Source organism: Petaurus breviceps, unplaced genomic scaffold (genome assembly GCF_028583685.1).
Source record: "Petaurus breviceps papuanus isolate PSGF00001 unplaced genomic scaffold, PetGlider_PUasm1.0 91133, whole genome shotgun sequence".
Classification (NCBI taxonomy): Eukaryota; Metazoa; Chordata; class Mammalia; order Diprotodontia; family Petauridae; genus Petaurus; species Petaurus breviceps.
The window spans coordinates 52180474-52205283 of record NW_027187419.1 but is presented as its reverse complement, the minus strand read 5'-3'; the positions used below and the strand labels follow the sequence as shown (position 1 = coordinate 52205283).

The 24810-nt window shown below is 34.2% G+C and overlaps 1 protein-coding gene across 1 annotated transcript in view; it reads right to left on the bottom strand.

Annotated features, from left to right (window-relative positions):
- Positions 1-24810, bottom strand: part of RNF17 (ring finger protein 17) — a 132420-nt gene that overhangs the window by 11761 nt on the left and 95849 nt on the right. Inside the window, exons 18-30 of the mRNA XM_069079711.1 lie at positions 24544-24659; positions 23972-24092; positions 21462-21582; positions 16891-17118; positions 16202-16352; positions 15896-16011; positions 13818-13908; positions 12309-12424; positions 10239-10525; positions 5627-5790; positions 3559-3678; positions 2560-2640; positions 951-1076 (exon numbers count right to left, since the gene is read on the bottom strand). Coding sequence (XP_068935812.1) covers positions 951-1076; positions 2560-2640; positions 3559-3678; positions 5627-5790; positions 10239-10525; positions 12309-12424; positions 13818-13908; positions 15896-16011; positions 16202-16352; positions 16891-17118; positions 21462-21582; positions 23972-24092; positions 24544-24659 — 1838 coding nt within the window. The remainder of the gene's footprint in view (positions 1-950; positions 1077-2559; positions 2641-3558; positions 3679-5626; positions 5791-10238; positions 10526-12308; positions 12425-13817; positions 13909-15895; positions 16012-16201; positions 16353-16890; positions 17119-21461; positions 21583-23971; positions 24093-24543; positions 24660-24810) is intronic.

Sequence of the window (24810 nt, the reverse complement as noted above, 5' to 3'; positions counted from 1 at the left end):
ATATTACGAACTCGCTATTCCATACCAAATTCAAGTTAGGCATATCCAAAACACAATTCAGCATTCACTCCAAACCTAACACTTCTAAACATCTTTTATGTCAATGGTATCGCTATCTTCTTTATCATTCAGGTTTGCAACTTTGGGAAAAGAAGTAATATAAACCAATAGAAAAATACATTAAGGAACAGATTGGGAAGGACTTTGAAGGTCAGAAGTTTTTTTATAGTTCCAGTGGTAATAGGGAGTCACTGAACTTTTCTGGGTAGAGGAATGATATGATCAGCATATGGTTTACAAATATCACCTTGGCAGCAGTGTGAAAGATCAATGCAAATGGAAAGAAACTAGAGGGAGGGGAGGCCAATTAGGAGACTATTGAAATAGTCAAATATCACAATAATAAGGGCCTGAACTAGGGTGGTTGTTGCACTAGTAAAAAGAAGGTAACAAATAAAAAATTTTGCAGAGGTAGAAATGGCAGATTTGACTGGCTATACATGGAGGACATACTGGACATATGGAGAATCAAGGAAGACATCAAAAGGCTATTGTGTGGAGAGTAGTTAAATATGCTCAGCTTGTCCCTCGGGGAAAAAAAGTAGGAACAATGGTGGAAGTTGCAAAGAGGAAAATTTAGGTTTGAGATAAGGAAAATTTGACAAAAAAAAATCAAGCTATTTTAAAGTAGAATGGACTATCACAGAAGAAAATAGGTTTCCCTTCACAGGAAGTATTTGAGCCAAGGGTAGATGGTCACTTGTCAGGTCTATGTAATAGAGGGGAGTCTTTTCCAAGTATGAGTTCCAGGTATGAACTGGCCATCACCTCAGAGATCCCTTCCAACTATGAAATTTTGTGAAACATAGTAGACTTATATATTAATATTTATAATTCTGATTAAGCTTGGGATTCCCTAACTCTAGTTAAAAGAAAAGTATCTTGCTTACCTCTTTCAGAATTTCCTCAGAACCTTCAAATGTACAATGTTTATGGTGTGCCATAAAATAAGAAAGCGACATTCCATCAAAATAGAGATGAACAGATAATTTTCCCCATGGATTTTTGGGTAATTCCTATTACAATTAAGGAATACAGTTAAGTTTTAAAACACAATATTAATTTAGCTTGAAAGCTGAATATTTATGTTCATCCCAAAAAACAATTATGCTCTCTGCAAAATAGTATGGCTAAGTAATTCAAAGCACTAAATCACAAGTTTTTCAAAAGTACTGTTTTTTTTCTACTTAAAGGAGCTAATCACAATGTGTTGGTCTGCATAATAATGACAGCTATCATTCACATGATAATTTAAAGCCAACAAAATGCTTTCTTCACAACAATGTCAAGGGTGAGGCATTATTATTTCCTTTCAAAGATGAAAATGAGGGGTGCCAGTCTTCCCCCCAATCAATTCTTCCTATAGAGTTGCCAAGTTAATTTTTTAAAGCACTGCTTCGAATGGCATTTTCTTATTTAGAAACGATTCAATGGTTCCCCCAGGTCTACAGGACAGAAATTCAAATCCTCACAAATTCCTTTCATTATTCCCCCCTACACTAATATTCCATTTTGGCCAAATTATATACTGTTTCTAGAACAAGTCACCCAGCGAAAATCTTACTCTTGTCTTAAAGTCAACTAAACTTCTACCTTTTCCATGACATTTTTTCTGATGCCCAGAACTCTTAAGTTTCCTCCTCTGAAGTCTTGTATCACTCATTCAGCACAGTCATATGTTACCCCAGACTGTTATTTGTGTTTGTATGTATAAGGATGTCTCTTTGGAGGAAGGATTTTCTTTTTAAATCCTTGCAGGCTGCCTCACAGATAGCAGCACTCTCCTTCTTAGATGAATGTTTTTTCTTTTGAAATTTTATGTTTATTTTACAACATTCATTTCCACAAGATTCTGAGTTACAAATTTTCTCCCTGTCTTTCCCCTATCCACCACCCCAAGACAGTGATCCCACTGAATACCCCCTTCTCCAATCTGCTGTCTCCTACATCCTCCCCCATTCCCTCTCCATGAATGTTTTTGTATTTGAAGCACAAGATCATGATCACAGTTTTAGAGCTGGAAAGCACCTTAGAAGTCAGCTAGTATAACCCTCTTGTTTTAAAAAGGAGAATAGTGAAACTCAGAAGCTTGCCCAGGATTACAATGGTATTAAATGGCTTGGTAGGATTTCCAACCCAAGTACTTTAAATTCAAATCCATTGTTATTTCTGCTATACCAACAGCTTCCTCTGACAGGGATTAATATTGTAGCATACCATAAGTTAAAACGAAGTATTTAGCAACAGAAAACTTAAGCTTACAAATACTTTGTGTGCCCTTTAAAAAATATTTATACGTCCTAAAATTAGGCTTATTTAAAAGTTTAGATTCAAATTTCTCTTCTTTCATATGAGTATTAGTTCATGTGCATATACATACATGCAAAAGAATATTTATCATTTAAAGATTTAGATATTAGTTATTTCCTCAGATTAATTCTTTTAAGGAGTTATGACATATCAACATAAATAACTGCTTGAACATTAATACATTATTACCATGTTATGAATTTCCACATCTCTCTTGGGTAGTAGTTCTTGAAGGAGTTCTACTGCATCTGGCTGCCAGGAATTTCCAACCTAATTGCGATAAAAATGTTATTTTCCACAAACAAAAAACAAGATGTAGAGCAAGAAACCTTCTGATATACAAAAGCCAGAGAATTATAATGAAACTGCTTTCAGATAAAGCTCCAAAGAACTTACATGGGCAAATATTACTGCATTTTGGTTTATGCCTGTGATTTCACTGGTATAATGAATTCAGCGATCTGTTCACAATTTACGGGATTAGAGAGTTGCCCAGTATCACATAGCTAGCTAGTATGGACAGAAGTGGAATTAAACCTAGGTTTTCCTGATTCCCAGTTTTTCCAGAATTTTATTCACTATAGTATGATGCCTCTTTTCTATCCTCATGTTGCAAAATTCTTCTGTCTGAAGTAATCTAATGTGATTTGATTAAATCCAACCCAATACCTCTATGAAATCAATCCTCCTAAAATTCAGTTGGTCAATTGTGTAACAGAAATAAGAAACATGTTCAAGCAAATACAATTCTATTATGCTGAAACACAGAAAGAAAAAAAACCAACACTGGCTGGCTTAAAGCTTCTTGAGTCATCTCTTAAAATCAAAGTAATACTTCTTCCATGGATAATCAAAGTTTATATTTTATATTGTATCAGGAGGAACACATAAGGATCTTAGTTTTTCTTAAATCTAGCTACTCTCCCCAGTAGTATATACTTTAAATCTTTCAGGTATAAAAACACAGAACACTAAAAGCAAAACAAATCAAAATGTAAATATGACTTCTAAGGTTGTTTCTAACAACATAATTATATTTTAGTATGCTTATTTGTAATGCTAAGCATAATAAAAGCTTCTTAGGGCAGTAAATCATGGGTAACACTGCATCTAACACACATTGATCAATTGTGACAGAAAGAATATCTAGATTTTTATACTGATAGTGCAATAAATTACTTTACGTACGGGTACAGTATTATACAGCTGACATGGAATACAAAACTGGGGTCTTTCAGGATATAATACAATTGGGTAAAGATGACACTGTGGAATCTTTTCAGTATATCCATGGTCTAAATATTGTACCTACATAAAAAACAAATTGCATTACAGAATTATTGGTAGAGGAGTGATTTTATATATCTCACTGTTCAATAAGAACTATAGCAATCATCCCTAAAGATGAAGTTACTATGACTTGAAAACACAGCCAAACTTTCTCACTGTCATAAAATTGCTATAAACCCATGTATATAACTGTGCATACTGACTGTTGTTTGGCTTTCTCTTACTTTAAATTTCCCAGGAGTGGGATCACAGCTTCTCTGTAGTGTATGTCACCACAAAGTGCTAGACTAGGCACTCTATGGGCAATAGAATGGTAACTGAAAGTACATTTGTGAAATCCTTTAATTGAAGTGAGAGTGATATGCATAGTTTAACAAACACTAAACTGGAAGTCAGGAGTCCTAGCTCCCAGTTTCATATCTGACACTGATTCATTGTCTATGTCATCATGTTACAATCTCCCTAAGCATGTTTTCTCACCTGTAAAATGAGGGAGTTACTATTTATTTTAAGGTCCCTTATAGTTCAAAATTTTGATTTTAGATATTAATATTTGAAAAATAAAAGATCCAAATACTTTTGGGTAGAATTTCTATCTCTTGAAGTACTCAAAATTAACAAAAGCTCATTACACATTATAAGTTCCATCCAAAGAACAGCAAAAGCAAAAAATAAAAACAAACAAAAAATATCAATAAATCTCCAATGGGGGGAAAAAAGACAGCAGATTTGGCTGCCTAAAGACTTGGTTATTTTAATAAGTTAAACTGAATTTAAACATTTAAGTGAGGAAAACAAAGCAGTTCAACCCAATTAATTTGGTCTTAACTAAAATAAAATTTGAGAGGCAGAATGGTGTAGTAGAGAGAGCTGGATTGGTCAGGAAGATCAGGGTTCAAGTCCAGCCTGTGCTGTACAACCATGACCATGTCCCTTAACTCTCAGTGTTTAAGGCAACTCTCTAAGATAGAGATGTGGCTCAGTGGTTAGAGTCCTTGATCTGGAGTCAGGAAACTCTGAGTTCAAATGCAGCCTCAAACACTTAGTAGCTGTGTGACCCTGAGCTGAACAAGTCACTTAACTTCTGTCTGTCTCAGTTTCCCCATTTGTAACATGGAGATAACAGCATCTACCTCCCTGGTTGTTTTGAGGAACAAATGAGACAATAATTGTAAAGTGCTTAGCACAGTGTTTTAGTACATAGTGTGTGTTTAATAAATGATAGCTCCCTACTATTCCCCCTTTCACTTACAGAGAAGGTGCCAGTCTGCAATGGTAAAAGGAACTTGTTCATTTGGGAGTTCCTTATACCAACAGAACCATAGGCCTTGTCCCCATCTCTATCACTAACATAAAATGCATAGTAATTTAATAAAGATTTTATCCAGGCAGGGCTTTAACTTATCTTTGCACTATCTTTAAATATCTTTAAACACAGAAATAAAGTATGTAAAAAATATTCTACTTGTAGATTTGTAAATTTTTCTGTAAAGTCCTGACAAACTTAACAAAACCACCTGAGTCAGTTAAAAACATCAGATTTACTGGCTCATACTTGAGATAAACTACTAAGAAATTAGTTTTAATGCTTTTTTTCATTTTAACCCACCCAAAACCAAACCTCCTAAGGAATTTCCTATCTAGTATCTTTAAACAATGTAAATAACTTCAAATTTATACTATGAACAGAACTTTGCTCGGTTTGCCTGAATGGTTCTAGGACTAAGGATAGGTTAAAAATGTGAAAATAAGAAGCCCTTAAATATAAAGGGATTTGAATATAATTATGCAATTCAGATTGCCTTTCCCTTGGTTTATGTCCTCAGCAAATTATCTTGTTAATTAGTTATGAAGAAAAATATTCCCAAAAGATAATTTAAATGTTTATAATAAAAAATTAATTTATGCTTTAGAATGACAGAGTTTAACTCTAAATCTGTCACCAAAGAATGGTAATTAGACTTACCCTGATAGTTCCACCAACAACTTCCATAACTTTACCTCGATACCACACAGTATCTGATCCCCTTATTGCACAAGCTTCTCCTTTTTTCCAGCAATATGGCTCCAAAAGACCAAGACACTTCAAGTTACTTTGAATTTCATCCATCAATTTTCTGAGTTCAGGTTCTGAGGAAGCGCATAACACAAACCTTAGGAAAATTATTCCATTTCTATTTTTGATGTAAATAAAATTAATACAATTATAATAAAAACGCCATGAAACAGTACCTAGATTTAAAAAAGTCAGTTCCTATACCCTTAGAATTTCACTCAACTTGTTCAGTCAACCTCTAACTACTTTAAATAGTAGCCTTTGTTATCTGTATGTATATTAAATACTTAGGAATCTTATATTATCAAGTTATATTCAAAATAGTGTTTCGAGAATTGAGAGTATGTATCATGAATCTGTAGGAACTATTGAATGCAAATGAATAAATACTAGATTAACTAGTTCAATTTAGGCATGATGGATCAAGACTAGCTGAGCAAAATATAATATATGCTATGTTTTATATGATGTTGAAATGTAGCAATCTTGAGGACACAGGCATTTTTTAAACAAAATCTTGTTAGACTCAATCTGTTAACCACTAATCATCCTAAATAGTATTTTCATTAAAAATATATAAGAATAATGATGTAGTAATAGGCAGCATGGTGAAGTTGACAGATGGTTTTGCTTTGGAATGAAGATGAAATTATCAGTTGGGACCAAAAACTAATGTACACACACTATTAAACTTTGTCCCCCACAGAAATCCTACTCTGACATCTCATTGTGGCATGACTGCTACCCTATATTCTCAGGTATGTCTGTAAACTACAAATTCAGGCAAGATAATACCAAAATGGAAAGCTTTTTAGTAATGATTCAGTGATGACCAGGGCCTAACCTGAGAGAATAAGCCTAAGCAGGTTTAGAGATGTTCATCACTAGCAATTTGGCCATTAGATAAAAAATTGTTTTGGCCATGTAAACATCAAAGATGAAAATACATAATGACCTCTAGACTTCTATGGCCTGCTTCTGATTTTTAGTTATTATGGCAGAATATTAGACATGGGAATATGCTAAGAATCAAATAATTTAACTATAAAATATTTGTCCTATGACCAAGGAAGAGATATAATACTAGAGGAATTGATTCACATTTAGTGCTAACATTCTTGTTATAAATGACAAAAAAGAAACAGAAATACCTATGGCTAAATAGTAGCAAAATGATCTTTCAGGAAGACTGAATAAAAGAATCAGTGGAATTAGTTTCAGTTAAGGCCAAAGGTGAAAAGGAGGTATTTAATAGGACTATGGGTCATATTGCCTAGCAGTGCTCATGATAAGCACAAGTGCAAACGAACACTAAGAAGATATCTGTAGCCCATAGGCCAATATTTTTACAAAGGAGGAAGAAGCAGATGAGCTACATGAAAAGTCTGACAAGATCCTCCATTTCTTAGCAACTTCAAAGCAAAGGTAGGCACAGGAGAGGATGACCAAAAAACCCCTGTAAAATATAGTTTGGGATAAAGAAATAAAAAGGGCTAGATGTGCCTGCAAAATCGGAATTTTTTTTTCAAGAAGTGCTAGACACTATGTAGACCAAATAGAAAGACAAAAAAGTTTTATTTTAACAAATGCCTACCAAAGTGGTAGTTATTTTAGCCACCTTTGTGCACAATTAGACCATTAACTAAAAGTAAAGGCTATAATCCACATGACATAAAAAGATGCAGTATTCAATTAGTTCCAACTAGACCTATTTAAGTAAACTATTGACTCTTTGAACAAGGACATAAGTGAAAAGATTTATACAGATTGTAACTTTTTAGAAAAATTAAACTGATAAAAAAAAAAGCTGCTATGGTGAGAATCTCAGAAACTGCCTTAGCCAAGCAAACCTTTGAGCTCTAAGCTAAGCATGAAAGATACTTATTTGGAATACAAACTCATATACCGAAGATTATAAACAGCACTGTTTTCAAAAAATAATGTATTGGAGGAAATGGAAAAGCATTTAAATGCTTATTATGTGCAAGTACTTTGTGAAACAAATAGACTAAGATAACTGCTATCCTCAGGACGTTCTCATCCTAATTAAGGGAGATAACATATTAAACATATTAAAGAAGGTTCATGTTCACATTCAGCTCATGGCAGATGAAAACAATAAGTCATACTTAGGCAAGAAAAACAGTAGGGGAGTTAGTAGTGCTCTGTGGATTTTGGGGAATACTGGTATGACAAATGTTCCCCACCAAGAGGATAGATGGTTCAAGGCTAGTAGAGACAGGGATGAATGGGGAATCAGTTTCCTGCTGAGAGTAGATGTCTGCACTTACTGGGAACTGCACAACTTGGCAGCAGATGGTGCTGCTGGTCTGCCTCCAATTCTGTGGTGACTGCGGCAGAGTAAAGGAAAAATGGGTAGATGGTGCTAAGAATTAGATAATTTAAAAAACATCTGTAAGCACTAACTTAGCTATTGGCACTAGTAAATGGGAATTTCTTTTCCCATCAACCAGGCAGTCAATATCCTTTGGACAAACAGAATTTTATCAGTCTTGACAACCTCATCACCAACTCAAAGACAAAAGGAAGTTGCAGCTAAATGGAATGAGAGCCTACCTTCTCTTTAAAGGGGCAAATGAAGGAGCTGGTAGAGTTGTTTTTACTGCATATCCACAGATAACAAGAAACAATTTCTTGGGATATCTGATCTTTTTGTAATGCAGAGTTCATTACTAGCATTTGCAAAAAGGCTACCTTAAGAACTGCAGGTTCTGTGCCAATATCTGTCACAGAGGATGAAGAGGTTACTCTAAGAACTTTTTTTGTTATTATTTAATCATTTTCAGTCATGTCCAACTCTTTGTGACTCCATTTGGGATTTTCTTGGCAAAGATACTGAAGTGGTTTGCCATTTACTTTTCTTGCATATTTTACAGATCAGGAAACTGAAGCAGAGTTAAGAGACTTGTCCAGGGTCATTGAACTATGACCCTGCATGTCTGAGGCCACATTTGAACTCAGAAAGATGAGTCTTCTGGACTCCAGGACCAACACACTATCCACTACGCCACCTAGGGGCCGCAAGAATTTATTAAGAGTCCCTAAATTAAATCAATTTATACTCTGATACTTGGTAACTTCAATGCAAAAAGTGGGTACAATTGACAGTCTTGTAAAAGTTGGCAAATATGGTTAAGGAAAGCAAAGAAGACATAAAAGAAGCCAAATATCTGTAGACTTTAGCTAAGCTGCACACTTGCACAACCTTAATACCTTTTTTTTGAGGTAAGAATCAGAAAATACTGCCTATGTGTTAACAGCAAATAAAAATTGTTACATTTTAATAGACACTAAATGACTTGTTAGTGATAGGGAAGTCATTCCTGGTTCAACAGTGTAGCCAGACTATAAGACCTGTTAGAGTTAAGATAATTTTTTTTTTTTTTTGCTTTTTGCAGGGGCAATTGGGGTTAAGTGACTTGCCCAAGGTCCCACAGCTAGTAAGTGTTAAGTATCTGAGGCCAGATTTGAACTCAGGTTCTCCTGACTCCACAGCCAGTGCTCTATTCACTGCACCACCTAGCCACCCCTAAGATAAAAATTAATGCAAAACTAGAAGAATAAACATAAAAGATATGGAACACAATGAAAAAATTTTAAATTTAAACTGAACCTATTTTACCTACTGCTAAAAGTGAAAAATGGATGTAATTAAGGAAATCAACACCAGTTATGATAAGTTCATACAGACATTTAACCAAAGAAGATCAATTACCATAACAATGAGGTCAAAAGAATCTAAAATTTGCCTCAGTAATAAGCATCTGACCTACTTGCGAAATGGAGAGACAAGGCAACTTTAGAACATAAACTCATAAGCAAAATCTTATGTAGAAGAATGGTAGAAAATTATGAGCAGTATTGCCTCATAAAAAGCCTTGATATAAAGGACAGTAAGGGAAAAAAAGATAAAATTTCATGGTATCATGATGTTTTATACTTTTGGGGGAATAACTTATCTAATAAGATTAATTTTAAATGTTGTATTTCTCCATTTCCTTTTTAAACATATGTTCATATATATGCATATCAATAAATAAATGAAATTATATCTAACAAAAAGTTAATAATTTAAATTTTAAGTTCCTCATTGCAAAGACATTCCAAAATAGCCAAGCCAGAGATACACAATTAACTTGCTAATTACATACATTTTCATAAAACCAAGAAAAATATGCAATTAGAGATTATTCCTTTAAAAAAGTTTAAATTTAAAAGTTTTTAACAAGTATTCAGACCCAGTCAAAGTGGCAAAAAATTAAGGCTAGATAAAATAAGTAAAAGATAACACTATGTGGCAAGAAAAGGATTGTGTGAATAATGAAATGACAGATCAAAAAACCACGTTTTTGACAGTTTGTATCTGAAATGTTCATTTTAATATCTTATTAGATCCAAGTGCAAACTACACTTATAAACTGGTTAAAAACAATAAAACTAAGGTGATGAAACCATAATCTTTGACCTTTAAACTGACAGCTTAGTATTCTGTTTGCCTTACCTGATGATTTTGGTACCACATATATAGTTCCATCATCACCAATGCAGCTTACTACTGCTTCAAACACTTCCATGTTAGGAATAACTGGTGGTTTGTAACATCCTCCAATTCTTGGGTCAAACACTGTCTTCTTTATGTCAGACACCTTATGTTCACTGATAATACCATTAACTTTGTTGGGTTCAAAATGAGAAGTGGTATACTTAGCCACTACCAGACTCTCTTGTTCCACAGGGATGTCAAGACTCTTCTCAGAGGCTGAATCAGTTTTATTAATTTTGTCAACTCTGTAGGGTCCAAAGAAACAGCATAAATACAAAAGAGTATGCAGGTATATACACAGATTCCTACAGATAAATTTAAAAATTTAAAGTGTTTTTTATGTGATAATGTGCCAAATGAATAGTAAATGGTAATTACTATTTCAGTCATAATAAAACTATTTAAATCATTAATGTAATATTGATTCAACTGCCAGCACAATTTCACTTGTTCTACTGTGCTTTATTATTTTGCATCATATGATGTTTTCTAAGAGAGATCTCAAATGCCTTTTAAACTTAAACTGTTAAATCTCCATACCAATTATGTGAAGTAAAAAGTCTTCCCAATTTTAAAATCTTGGCCCTGGAAAAGTGATTTCTGCATGGCCACATTTTTGTTTTGCGTGTTTTTCAAGGCAATTGGGGTTAAGCAACTTGCCCAGGGTCACACAGTAGTGTCAAGTGGCTGAGGCCGGATTTGAACTGACTCCAGAGCCACTGCTTTACCTCCTGCAGCTACTTTTTAAGACTACATAAAGAAATTAATTAGTAAACAAATATTATGTATCTGTGGTGTGCAGGTAACGTTACAGTTATAATGGGGCACAAAAATGAAAGCATTCATCTCTGATTTTAGGGAGTATATATTCTATTTGGTGAGGAAAACAGAATACATGAAATAACAAAACAGAATGCATTTATTTTTGTACTTTCTGCCTAAAATGCCTCCCTTACCCAAAGTTTTAAAAAGAACATTAAAAAAAAAATTCCACACAATTCCCTCCTTGACTTTTCCCCACCTTGAGAAAGGAATGAACAGACTCAGAGATTTGAACAGTAACTTCTGATTTTTTCCTCTCTGATTCAGCTTTTCTAAGACTTTTTTTTTGCATCAAATTGAATGACCTTGGTTCAAGTCAGAAGAGGCAAAAAGTTAAATTAGAAGTGTGCCAACGACCATTCAGATGGAAGGAGGAAAAATTCAACATTTATTCTTCTACTTCTCTATGTAGATACCTCTATTTTTTTTTCCCTTTCTGATTTCCTCCCATCTTTGTCAGGGATGGAGGGCCACTGTAGCAGCAAATGAATTATAAGCAGCTAGTGGAGAGACCTGGCTAGAGTATAGGATTGAATGATGGGTCTTTCTAATATTTGTTTGAGGTTCTAGTATACCTTTAGCGCTGTAGAGAGATAGAGGAGCCAAAAGCTAAAGTTACAGTATTTAATCACCTCTCTTCATTTCCAAGAAAGGTACTTAAAAACCAAATATGACACTTGAAAAGGAAATAATGAGAGCAAGCATCACTTTGCTCCTCCTCTTCCCTATCCCTCCTTACCATACTGAGTATCCATTGTGATCCTTCATTTAAAGCTTTCTTTTATTTAAGCAGAGACACTTCTAATTTCTCTCTCTCCATGTTTTAGAATGAAAATATTAGGAAAAAAAGGGATGTTATGTGAATAAATGTGGTAGTGAAGATGATTCATTTCAGCTCACCATAGAAATGACAAGTGTCTACTGGGTGGAGAACTTGATAAGCTGAAATTATTGAGGGAGTTTTGAAGCGAGGAAAAAGATTCAGTTCAGAATGGAATTTCTTCGTGGCTAAAGATTTTGTTTATAAGCAATCTACAAATGTTTTCTTCTAAAATATGAGGCATATGCAATATAGTTTTTTATGTAACATATATAACACACATATAAAATATTCCACATAAAAGTATATATAAAGAAATTAAGGGATAATAAAGGAAATTTTAAAATATGTCTCCATCATAACATGAAAACCCCAAACTTCCATACCTTCTTTCCTTCAAAGCCAAACCCTTTTTAATCAGATAATTAGAAATATCAATATATTGTCCTTTTTCATCTCTGCATAAAATTTTCACAGGCAGTGGCCAAGTTGTGTGGTTTTCCTAGAACAACATAAGATCAGAGAAACCATGAAGTTTTCTTAGACAACGACTTTTTAGTCCCTTTTATCACTGATCTTCATAACTTAACATACCAGAAAGGAGTACTCAGCCACAAGATGGTAGTCAAAACTTTATGTGACAAGGATACAAAGATGACATATTTTTTTCAAACAAGAGACATTTCTGGTGCCATCATAAAGTTTATCTGTTTTATATATCCCAGATTAGATAAAGCTTATAGTATAAAAGCACCGGTATCAGAATCTCTTAAAAATAGATTTAAAAAGTCATTAGGGCAATGTGTTTAAGTATTTACCAGGAAAGCTTCAAAACAAAAGTAAAACCTGTAAGAATATAAGTTTACTACCCAGAAATTAAAAAACCTAAAGCCCAACTGAAAACAAAACTCTAAAAGAAGGTAAAGATTCCAAGAACAAAAAACACTGTTAAGTTTCTTTATCCTATGTTCACTGCAACCTGCAGGTTATAAACTACAATTTCCTCAAGCTATTTAAACTCCTGAGAGAGTGCCTATGTGGTAGATAGAGGCTAGGCTTACTGTCAGGAAGACCTGAGTTCAAGTCCAAAGTCTGACATTAATGAGCTGTGTGATCATGGGGCAAATTACTTAACCTCTCAGTGCCCCCAGACAATTCTCTAAGACTAGAAATTACAGATAAATTTGTCAATTTGTATTAACAGTGAGTGTTTCTTTATCAGGAGCTTTCCATACTAATGAAATACAGGTCTGGATAAAAAAGAAAAACTAAACCTCTAACGTGCCAATTTTTCTTCAAAAAGATCAGGAACTACATCTAAATATACATACCTATCTATCTCCTTCCTAGTATGTTGGAAGTCACAGAAGTGATCTAAATTCAACATTCTTCTCCAAAGAATAGGAGACTAAGAACTATTAAAAGAATCCTAACAACACTAATCCAACAGATGTTATATTTAAAAAATGGAGGAAAACTTGAATTTTTAAGAATTCAAAAAAGGCAGAATTTTTCTAAAAATTCAGAAAGTTCTTGTATCCCGTGACAAGATAAATACGTTTACATATATTTTTTTATCTGAATGTTTTACAGTAATTGTATAATGTGCTGAATAACATTCTTTTGTCAATAAAGTCTGACTTGTTAGATCATATTTGTAGAAGACTTAGGTAAAGCAATCCCCAGCAGTACCTATTCTGCATTTATCATTATTTAAGTTGCTAACCTAAGAATACTACATTTTAGAAATTTCTTAATGCTTTTTGAAAGTATAAAAAAGTAAAAGATGTACAGGTAACTAAGTTCTATTTCCTTCTCTATAATGTTAAACTATAAATACTTTCTGACCAAAAGATATACAAATAATGGTCATGTTTCTTTCAATTGCTATAGACCTGTATGATTATAGATGCTACAGCTCCAGTGAGGTAAAATGAAAGACAGTCACAAGCTGTTGCGGTCCATTTGTCACTTCCACCAGTTGGTCTAAAAGGAAAAAAAAAGAAGATAAAATATAAGAAATGTGACCTTCAAATAACAATACTGAATTTTTAATGAAGTGTCCCTGACCTTACATATACACCTGAGAATTATCGTTCAAAATTTATCGCCTAGGGATTTACTTGCTGCTGCTGTCCAATACAGTTTTTCTGATTTAAGAATTGTTTTCACAATCAGTTTAATAGCCAACTAAGAAAAACAGTTTCATTATTTGAATAGGATTTTTTCTCCTCAAAAGTATTAGAAGAATATAAGCCCATTAAATACACAGTGTTTTATTGTTGTGACTGTATCCCAGGGTCTAGAGAGCACAATATTTTGCAACTCACAGATTAATTTTTGTTGAGCTGAATTTTTTTTAAATTATTGCACAGTTTCATTATCTATCTTTTCCAGATTTGCCTGTAAATTACTTATGGCAATTTCTAAAGTAAAATTCACCCTCAAATAAAAATTTATCACTCAAAAATAGTCAAAGAAATTTAATAAATAGGTTTTTCTGGTTCTCCTTACTTATAGGCTACTGTATTCACTTCTTATACTAACCAAAAAAAAGTCCATTTGGACACAAATGATTTAACTTTCACACTGAATGGGCTGGCTGTTTCTAAATCTGACACATAACTGAAGCCTAAAATTTATCAAAAGCACCTAAAAAGTAGGTGATTATTTTTTTTTGAGGGTAACTGGGGTTAAATGACTTGCTCAAAGTCACATGGGTAGTAAGTGTGCTAAGTGTCTGAGGCCACATTTGAACTCAGGTCCTCCTGACTCCAGGGCCAGTGCTCTACTCACTGTGTCACCTAGCTGCCCCAAAAGTAGGTGCTAATTAATGTGCAGAACTGAATGCTGGAGTACAAGACCTTTGCTGTTGTTCCAGAAGGAAGAACTAAGTTTAAAGTAAGAGGCATTTTCTTTTACCCTTTAATTCATACACTTGTACTGACATTAGTTAAGCAGTGTAATTAAATTCAAAGAACACTTATTAATTGCACTGTACTAGGTATTAGAGATACAACAGCAAGTATAACCAAAAAGAAAGCTCCTGTCCTCAAGGAGCTTACACATTCTAATGAGGAATATACAATATAATTCAATGAGAGACCACTAATGTGCAGGTCAGATTCATGTCAATCTCTCCAACCCCCCAAATCAAACTCCACTGGCTCCCTATTGCCTCCAGAAGTAAATATAAAATGCTCTATTTGGCATTCATAGTTTAGTCCCCTTCCACTGTTCCAGTCTTCTTTACACCTTTCTCCCCAACATATACTTTGTGATCTAGTGACACTGGCCTCCTGACTGTTCCACTCACAAGACTCTCTCTCAGCATTTTCTCTGGCTCCCATTCCTGAGACACCCTCCCTCTTCAACTCTGCCCGCTGTCCTTCCTCCTTCCCCCCGCTTTGCTTCAAGTCCCCAAAATACCCTATCTTTCAGAGGAAGCATTTCCCAACCCCTCTTAATTTCAATATCTTCCCCCTGTTAATTATTTCCTATCTATCCTGTATATAGCTTGTTTGCATATATTTATTTGCATGTTGTCTCCCCCAATAGAGTGTGAGCTCCTTGAGGGCGGGACTGTCTTTTATCTATGTTTGTATCACCTGCACTTAGCACAGTGCTTGCCATATAGGAGGTGCTTCATACTGAATGACTGATTTTAAAACTATTTTTCTTCTATCTTCATTTCCTAAATTTGTTCTTAAAGTTTCTTTAAAATTTTGAATTAATTTATACTGATTAAATATTTACAAAATAAGAATGCTGACAAGAATTTGGGGCAAGTTAAAAACTCTGTGAGCCTCACTTTATCCAGCTATTAAAATGAGACAGTCAGGACTAGATGAGCTCAAAGGTTCCTTCCAACTATAAATCTATGATTCTATAATATGCCAAAAGAGAAAAATCAAGTTCAAACTAATTAAAAATGTAAATTAATTTTAAGAGTAATCTTTTAGAAACAGGCTACCTTATGTCAACAAGAGAACATTCCAAAGCTAATCTTCTTGTCTTCAGATTTTCTTCAAGTTTTCTTAGACAGTCAACATTTACTGTTACTTTAGTACCGAAGTCATAAAGCATGACCTACAGAAAAAAAGAATATACTTGGTGATAAAATGTAAAGGCTTTTTGTAAAAGTTGACTGATATAAAAATAATGAAACAAAAAATTAAGGAAATCTTGTAAACATGCAGTAGTATAGGAAATTTAAATTACTTACTAGCAAAATAATATATTTGTAGGAGAGATCATGACTCACTAATGAAACATTTACCTCTACCAATGTTGCGGAAATTATCTTGATGACCTGGCCCCTTCGCCACTGTTTTAGCTCAGTCATTTGAACAGCACAATACATACTAATTTCCCATGTAATTGGTTCACATTTTGAGTTTTCATAAGCTGTTGCCATCTTTTCCTGTAAACTACATACAAGGTTAATATATTTAGCTCTGGAACTCCTTTTCTATAACAGACACTAGCAGAGACATTCCTTTGCTACTAATAACGAATCTAGTAGGTTTCATTACTTTATTTCATTACTTTATTTTTTTTTACAGTTAAGGTACAGAAAATATGAATGATTTCTTTATCCCATAGGTTGATTCTAACTTTTTTTTTTTTAAAGCAATCAGGGTTAAGTAACTTGCTCAAGATTACATGGCCAGTTATTTCTGGGTGTGGTGCTAAGTATCTGAGCCTGGATTTGATCTCCAGGTCATCCCAACACTGGAGCCGGTGCTCTTACTCACTGAGCCACCTGGCCGCCCCGATTCTAACTTTTTTTTGGACAGGGGAGGGCAAAGCAATTGGGGTTAAGTGACTTGCTCAAGGTCACACAGCTAGTGTGTCAAGCGTCTGAGACCACATTTGAATTCAGGTCTTCCTAACTCCAAGGCCAGTGCTCTCTTCACTGTATCACCTAGCTGCCCCCAATTCTAACTTTTAAATATATTGTTGTACCTATTAAGTAAGATTTCTGTTGACAGCTGTTGCACATAGATCTTCTCAGGAGATACCACATTGGAGATCTGCACAGGAATTTCCTTGTTATAAAGTAACTGCAAATCCTGGTCCTCCAGAAATTTTGTAACCGAAGAGTTTGAGCTATTTGTTTCAGTTGAAATTATTTCTTCAGGAGAAGGATCCCATACTTCCTCGTACTTTTTACAATTACCTTTTATGGTATATCTAGAAAATAATATATGTTAATAAAAACGTGTATGATATTTGCATTTCTCTAATTGTAGAATACTAACCATATCAAAAAATAAACATACTTTAACTACATAAAAGTCATTATACTATACATCAAAACATAATTTAGCTGGCTGAGTTAACTGACCCTCCTTCCCAAAACAGCCATACCTAACACCACAGAAAATAAACTTTTAATCCAAACATACTGAAAACCCCAAGTTTTATTTCAAGAATTGCATAGGGAAGTTACTAAATATCTATCTATTCATAAATTCTCCTCTCTTCCCAAAAACAAGATTAGTGGAGTAATTGAGCACTTTACTTTGCTTGGCAAAACCCAAGAGAAATCCTAAATTTTTTCTAGGCTAACAAGTGGTGGCAATCCCTGCATAATCAATGGGACCCTGGGCAAGTCACTTAACTTCTCAATTTCCTTAGCTGTAAAATAAGGGCTTTGAACTAGATGTCCTTCAAGATCCCTTTCAATTCTAAATATACAATCTTACAAAATTATTACCACTGTCAAAAAAAAGGAGAGGAAGAGACAATATATGAACCATAGCCTCTGTCCTCTGCTTACAAATCCAATCCTGCAGGATGTTTGGGTTAATTTTCTTATAACAAATTAATTCTATCTGTAGAGACAGATAGAATTTTTACATTTTTATCTTTTATTTCTTTGCGGTGAAGAACTCTCTCAAGCAAATTTCTTCTATGCCCCAAAGCCAGGAGGAGGAGCTAATATACTACAGATGATAAAACTGAGATGAAAATCTGTTTTCAATGAGTGGCAGCGTTGGGTTGAAATCAACAATATGAAAATTAACAAGAATAAGTAAATGTTAAGCTTTGAATTTAGGTTAAAAGTGTAGGCTGAGGAAAACTTTGTTGACAACTGTTTATATTTAAGACTCAAATATTATTCACCCCCAACTTTATATGAACCAAAGATATGATGTGGGTCCCCCCCCCCAAAAAAAAAGCAGACACAATCTTAAGCTGAATTAATAGAAGTATAGGAAACATGGGATACAATAGTTCTACTGTCATCAACTCAACTGACTGGTTAGGTCATACATGTTCTGATGAGGTCAATTTAAAATCATCTTTGTGAACATAAAAGGGAAGCATTTGAAAGACTAGTTTTCTTCCTACACATCAGATTTAAGGAGTATATAAAATATTCATAGAAGAATTTTTTTGTAGTAGCAAAAAGACCAACAGAAAAAATGAGAGTACTCACTGAATGGGTAGAGAAAATGTGACATATAAATGTGGTAGAATACTGCAGTGTAGTAATAAAAAATGAACATGAGGAATTCATAAAAATCAGTAAAATTTGTATTATATAGGATAAAGGGAAGTTAAATTAGGATGATACTATAAATAATTACTACAATAATGTAAATGAAAACAATAAGACAGTAGAAATCAGATTAAATGTAATTTGAATATGATAAAATACACTTGATGTAAATGATAATATATGTAATAGAAATGGAAAAAATATTTAATGTTAATAATATTAACAATAATGAAACATATATCCTTCCTTTTGATGCAAATAGTTTATAAAGTCAAAGCACCTGAGTTCAAATGCTAGGTCTCAGTTTTCTGGCACTTCTTAAACTGTGTACCCTATATAGGGATGCAACCCACAGTTTAAGAAGTGCTAAAGGGGTTGTGAATGGGAAAAGTTTAAGAAAACCTGATCTATACATTGGAAATAGGTTACATCAGAGAATCTCTAAGACCCCTGCCAATCTAGCTCTGTGATCCTAGAGATGGCCAACTACGGGTATGGGTGTGAAATGTTTTATCTTCTGTTAGCTATGTTTGCTGTTTCAGTTGGCTCTGCTTAACTGTTCTTTGTTATAAAGATGAGTTCTATAAGAGGGGAAGGTGTCTGAGAAGTGAGTACAGTTTGAAATACAAAAGGTCTCAATAAAACATTTTTTTAAAGAATCAGATACTATGTTTCTTTTAGTTTACATATTCCCATCCTTCTTTCCGGACTACTCAGCTAGATAGTAATCGCAGACTATAAACTCAGTGTGAGTCAGCTGTATGACACAGCAGTCAAAAGAAAAATGATGGGAATAGTCCCATGATCAGATCACATCTAGACCACTGTGTCTGCTCTGTCATCACATTTAAGGAAGAAAATTGAGAAACTCAAGTACATCTGGAGTACTGAAAGGATTTTTTTTTTGGGTGCTTTTTGGAGGGCAATTGGGGTTAACTGACTTGCCCAAAGTCACATGGCTATTAAGTGTGTCAAGTGTCTGAGGCCAGATGTGAACTCAGGCCCTCCTGACTTCAGGGCCAGTGCTCTATTCACTGCGCCACCTAGCCACTTCATTGAAAGGATTTTTTAAGGAACAATTTTAACCATAAGATTTGTTATTGTTCAGCAGTGTCTGACTCCTTGCGATCCCATTTGGAATTTTCTTGGCAAAATTACTGTAGTGGTTTATAATTTCCTTCTCTAGTTCATTTTTTACAGATGAACTGAGGCAAACAGGATTAAGTGACTTGCCCAGGGTCACACAACTAGTGTCTGAGGTCATATTTGAACTCATGAATATGAATCTTCCTGACTTCAGACATAGCACCCTTTCCTGTGTACCACTTGTCAACTGTACAATAGCCTAGCAGGGGAGCAGAACCTGCAGCCTCAAGGCTACATGTTGCCCTCTAGGTCTTCAAGTGTAGCCCTTTGACCAAATCCAAACTTCACAGAACTTGGATTTGGTCAAAGGGCTGCACTTGAGAACTTAGAGGGCCACATGTGGCCTTGAGGATGCAGGTTCCCCACCTGGGAGTCAGAAGATCCCAGCTGGGTTCAGTTCCTCTTTTTGCCATTTACTGAGTAATCTTAGACAAGTCACTTGACTTTGGAGGCAGCCAGTGGCACAGTGGGTCTAGACTTGGTCCTGGAGTGAGGAAGACCCAAGTTTAAATGTAGCCTCAGACATTTACTAGTTGTCACGTGACCCCGGGCAAGTTAAAACTTCTGTCTGCCTGCTTGCTTCCTCATCTATAAAATGGTTATAAAAAGAACACCTACCTCCCAAGGTTGTTGTGAGATATTTGTAAAGCACTTTGCTAAATTTTTTTTTTTTTTTTGCTTTTTGGAGGGCAATTGGGGTTGACTTGCCCAAGGTCACATGGCTAGTTTTTTGTGTGTGTTAAGTGTCTGAGGCCGGATCCAAACCCAGGTCCTCCTAACTCCAGGGCAGGTGCTCTATTCAGTGCACCACTTAGCTGCCCCAACACTTCACTAATCTTAAAAGTATCATATAAATGCTTATTGCTGATGACTTCTCTAGGCCCTCAAGTTATCTCATCTGTAAAAAAAAAAACAAGGCCGGACTAGAAGGGTGAAGGAACAATATACCTTTTGGCCATACAATCTATGTCATCTTATTTCCTTTCTCAATCTGGGTTAGTACCTAATGCAAGACCTATTTTTTTCTGTTGGTATACCATAATGAAGCATTGAGAAGATGCTTTTTTAATAATAAAATTCAGGGGCGGCCTGGTAGCACAGTGAGTAAGAGCACCGGCTCCAGTGTCGGGATGACCTGGGGATCAAATCTGGGCTCAGACACTTAGCACCCACCCAGAAACACCTGGCCGTGTAACCTTGAGCAAGTTACTTAAAACCCTGATTGCTTTAAAAAAAAGATAAAATTCAGATTTAGTTGCTGGTACTGTTAATAATTCCTTTTATCATTTAATATTCTTTTTATGGTGTCTGCATTTCACATATTCAAAACAAAGGGTACAACTTCAAGGCTTTAAGAAAAAAGCAAAAAAAATTGGTATGTTTTTCTAAAGGTGAATAATGGCTCAAATAATGTTTTAGCTATCATATTTTTCCTATGATCAAACCATGATGTTGCTAGATTCAACAGTGTGACATTATAGCAGATTACTTAAACATCATTGCTTATTTTCACCCAAAATGGAGATGATTTGAAGACAGACACTACCTTGGGTTTTTTTAAGGTATACTGACCCTAGCAAAATATTTTGAAAGACAGCTGAAAGTTTAAAAAAAGTGACAGAGTGATCAAGAACTTATATCAAATATTCATAAATAAGAACAATAAGGTCTGATGGATAGAAAGCTAACCCTGGGATCAAGATGACCTGTGGTCAAGTTCTACCTCTGACACTATGAGATATGTGATCCAATAAAGTTACTTAGGTTTTCTTTTCAGGGAGTGCCCTATGTAAACTAAGTCATAGTTCTGGACCCCCAAAAACATACCAGAAAAGACAGTATTGTATGCTTATTATCTACTAGTATTAAAAAGTATACTTACCCTAACTCATAAGATGCTAAACCTTCTTTAACTAGCTGGCTATTAACACTGTTTGGTATCATTCCAGGAGCACTGATAGAATCAAATAGCTCGACAGATACCACATTGTCTTCCAAAATTTCTGTAAAACCAATATAATTTGGAAAAATACTTTTATTTGAATAAAATATGTAGTATGTATATTTTAAATAACCTTAGTTATAAACACTACTAAGTAAAAGCATAATCTTCATAAAGCTATTAAAGTGAATATTGCTAGGGAGAGAGTTGTACAAACGTTTCAATAGCACTCATAAAAAGAAGTATTTTGTACTCACTCCATAGATAATTTTATAATGTTTTCCTCTACAAATTGCTAGGGGACTTTTTAAAAATAAAAAAAACTGTAAGAAAAATGGACATTTATTTAGGGTTGACAATTTAAAAACAGGTTGGTTTTTTTTTTTAAATTTTGTTTCTCAGAAGGACTAATTAAGGAAAACTAATTCTTAAATCAGTATTATATTCGTATATTTCAATTTGTGTCAGCATATTATACATCAGAAAGTCCAAAATAAAAACCTTCAATTAATTAGCAGCCTAAATTTCCTAGATTTACTCCCTATTCCATAATGACCTTTTATAAGAATAAAATTACAAGAAACAAAATTACTTTTGTTTCAAGTACAATAACAACAGAAGAAAAAAGTTCCAAAGAACATCCTAGAGTTTAATATATTATTTATTCCAATCTCCTATACCTTTCATATCTATTTGGAATGATAATGACAACTTACTGGGCACTGTGTTATTCCTGATCAAAATTTATGTTCAATAACTATAACAACCACTATTGCCATCACTGTTAGACAAGACAGATGCTAAATACATTTCAGAAAGATAGTCAATAAAGGCTGAAATAAAGTTGTTTTTTTTTAAACTTAATACCTAGTGAAAAAGTAAATGAAACATTCATAACTCAAGTATTACAGTTTACAAAGGTATCACTATGCTAAATATCTAGCTTCATTTCTGATGGGAATAAAGGAGACAATACTATATTTTCACTTACAAATCTGGTAAAAATCCATTGCAATAATTAATATTGCAAAGCATTTTGAACAACCAGGTTATTTCCAAGCATACTCGTAGTGGTTAACAGTGATAGTACTTTACTGATCTGTTTAAAAAGGAATCATTTCTTCTAACAATCATCTACACATAATTCTCTCTTCCTCTATTATTTGTTTTTACTTCCTTCTGCTCCTCTAATGCAGTGATGTCAAATTAAAAATAGAAACAGGGGTCACTAATCCATATATGAGGATCTCTGTGGGAATGTATGTATATTGTGAGAAACAGCAGATAGTTAAGTTTCCACAGAGCTATTAAAAATTACCTAAGTAAAAACTACTGATAATAAATTATGAGAAACAGTAGGGAGTTAAGTTTCCACAGAATTGCTAGATATTTCTAAAGAAGGATAAAGGGAGTTAGCAGATAGTAGGTGGACCTGACCAATCAGAAAGCAGACAGCAGCCTTGAGAGACTCTCTGGTCGGGATAAGGACTGATCTAGTTTAAAGCAGTGAGGGGTCAATGACCAAGTATTCCAAAATTACCACTGCACTTGCTTAATAAACCTCATGTATATTGTCTGACATACTCTGCATAAAATAGAGCCTCATTAGCACAACGTGGGATGCATGATAATGTATGATGATGGGAGGAGGCTCATGTTTAAGAGAAATATGTAAAGGACGTATGGGAAAATTGAAACCCTGAAGAGATCGAATCAGTCTGTCCTCTGAAGGGAGTGTCTGTGCCAGACCAATGGTATAAAGCTTTCCTCCCTTTTGTATTCTCTGCTCCTCCTTCTTAAAAGAAGGGTGGAGTCTGCTCCTGGCCAGGGGTGTTTAGTTATTGACTTAATTTTAAAATGTGATATTATCTATGTTTTATTTTATTTTTATTTACTTTGTTACATATTCCCCAATTATATTTTAATCTGGTTTAAGTGGCACATGGGAATGGTGGGGGATACATGTTTGACACTTCTAATCTTTGTACTTGTAACCTCCTGCCCCCAAATTTCTGCTTTACGCTTTTGGCTTGCATTTAAGTTTATAGTTATCATTTCTGCCCCCAAACCACTACTTAGCTTCCTGTTGGTGGCCCTTAAGAAGCAAGAAGCTCAATTTACTGCCTTTCTCAGAGTTGTGTTAAGGCCAAATATTAAAACCAAAGGCTAGTAGTATCATGGGATCCATATAAGATGAAATACAATCCTGCTGTAGTCCAATGGAAGAGTTTTGATGCAGACAAGTGGCACTTTGGAGTGATCATGATCAAACTTGATAATTTAATTTCACAGATTTTCATGCCAGGGTTAAAATCTTCCTAACATACAGAGAGAATTCTTGTCTTTTTTGTATTTTGAAAGCTAATTGAATTATTTTACCATGCAAAGTACTCTAATTACAAAGAAATGCTTGTATTATTTCTAGTCACACACACACAAAGATAACTTACTGATGACTGAACATGTCATAAATTTATCATGAGTCATTTCTTCAAACTTTTCATTTGCTTCTTTAGACCATTGCTTGTTTTTTTTTGAAGGTTCAATATGTGCCAATTTGCATTTAATTGCCTGTCTCAAATAAAATTCCCACGATTAAAACAGAATATTTTATATTAATTTCCAGGAACATCTTAGGATTACAGTGAAAAAACTGTACCATTTGGTAAAACAAAATTTGGCTGAGAATTTCTATTTTAAAACTGACAAACCATTAATTACATTCCATTTAAGCACCACTGATTAGGCAATAAGGATTCAAAGATAAGCAGTTTATGTGAGAAATATACTTTTATACTCAAGACCTATGAGAAGTCTAAGAAATCCAAAGATCATTTACCAAAATAAAAACAATTTCTAAAGTAGGTAGTATCTGAAGCAATATTTACCTCCAGTGAAATAGCAAAACTTTTTTAGAAATAAAGACAAGTGACTAAATGTATATGACAAAGACAAAAAATTATTACTAAATTTATACTAGTAACTTTAGTCATAAAATTTATGTTAATTAAATCTAGTATACCTTTTCTGGGAGATTCAAAAACTCATCCTTTACTTTACGCATCTCCTTAAGTGTTACTGTTGCAGCATTACCAAAGTCAACATATTTAACTTCAACTTCCTGATGTCCTGGTAAACCTTCAGAGATTATATTATCAGAGAGCACAAATTGGAAGTGAAAAATAAAAAATACATTTCATATATTCAGACTGATGCACAGCTAAGTGAATTAGAATATATTTAAGTGCCTAACTTACCAAAAATGACATAAAAATTCTACATCTTTAAT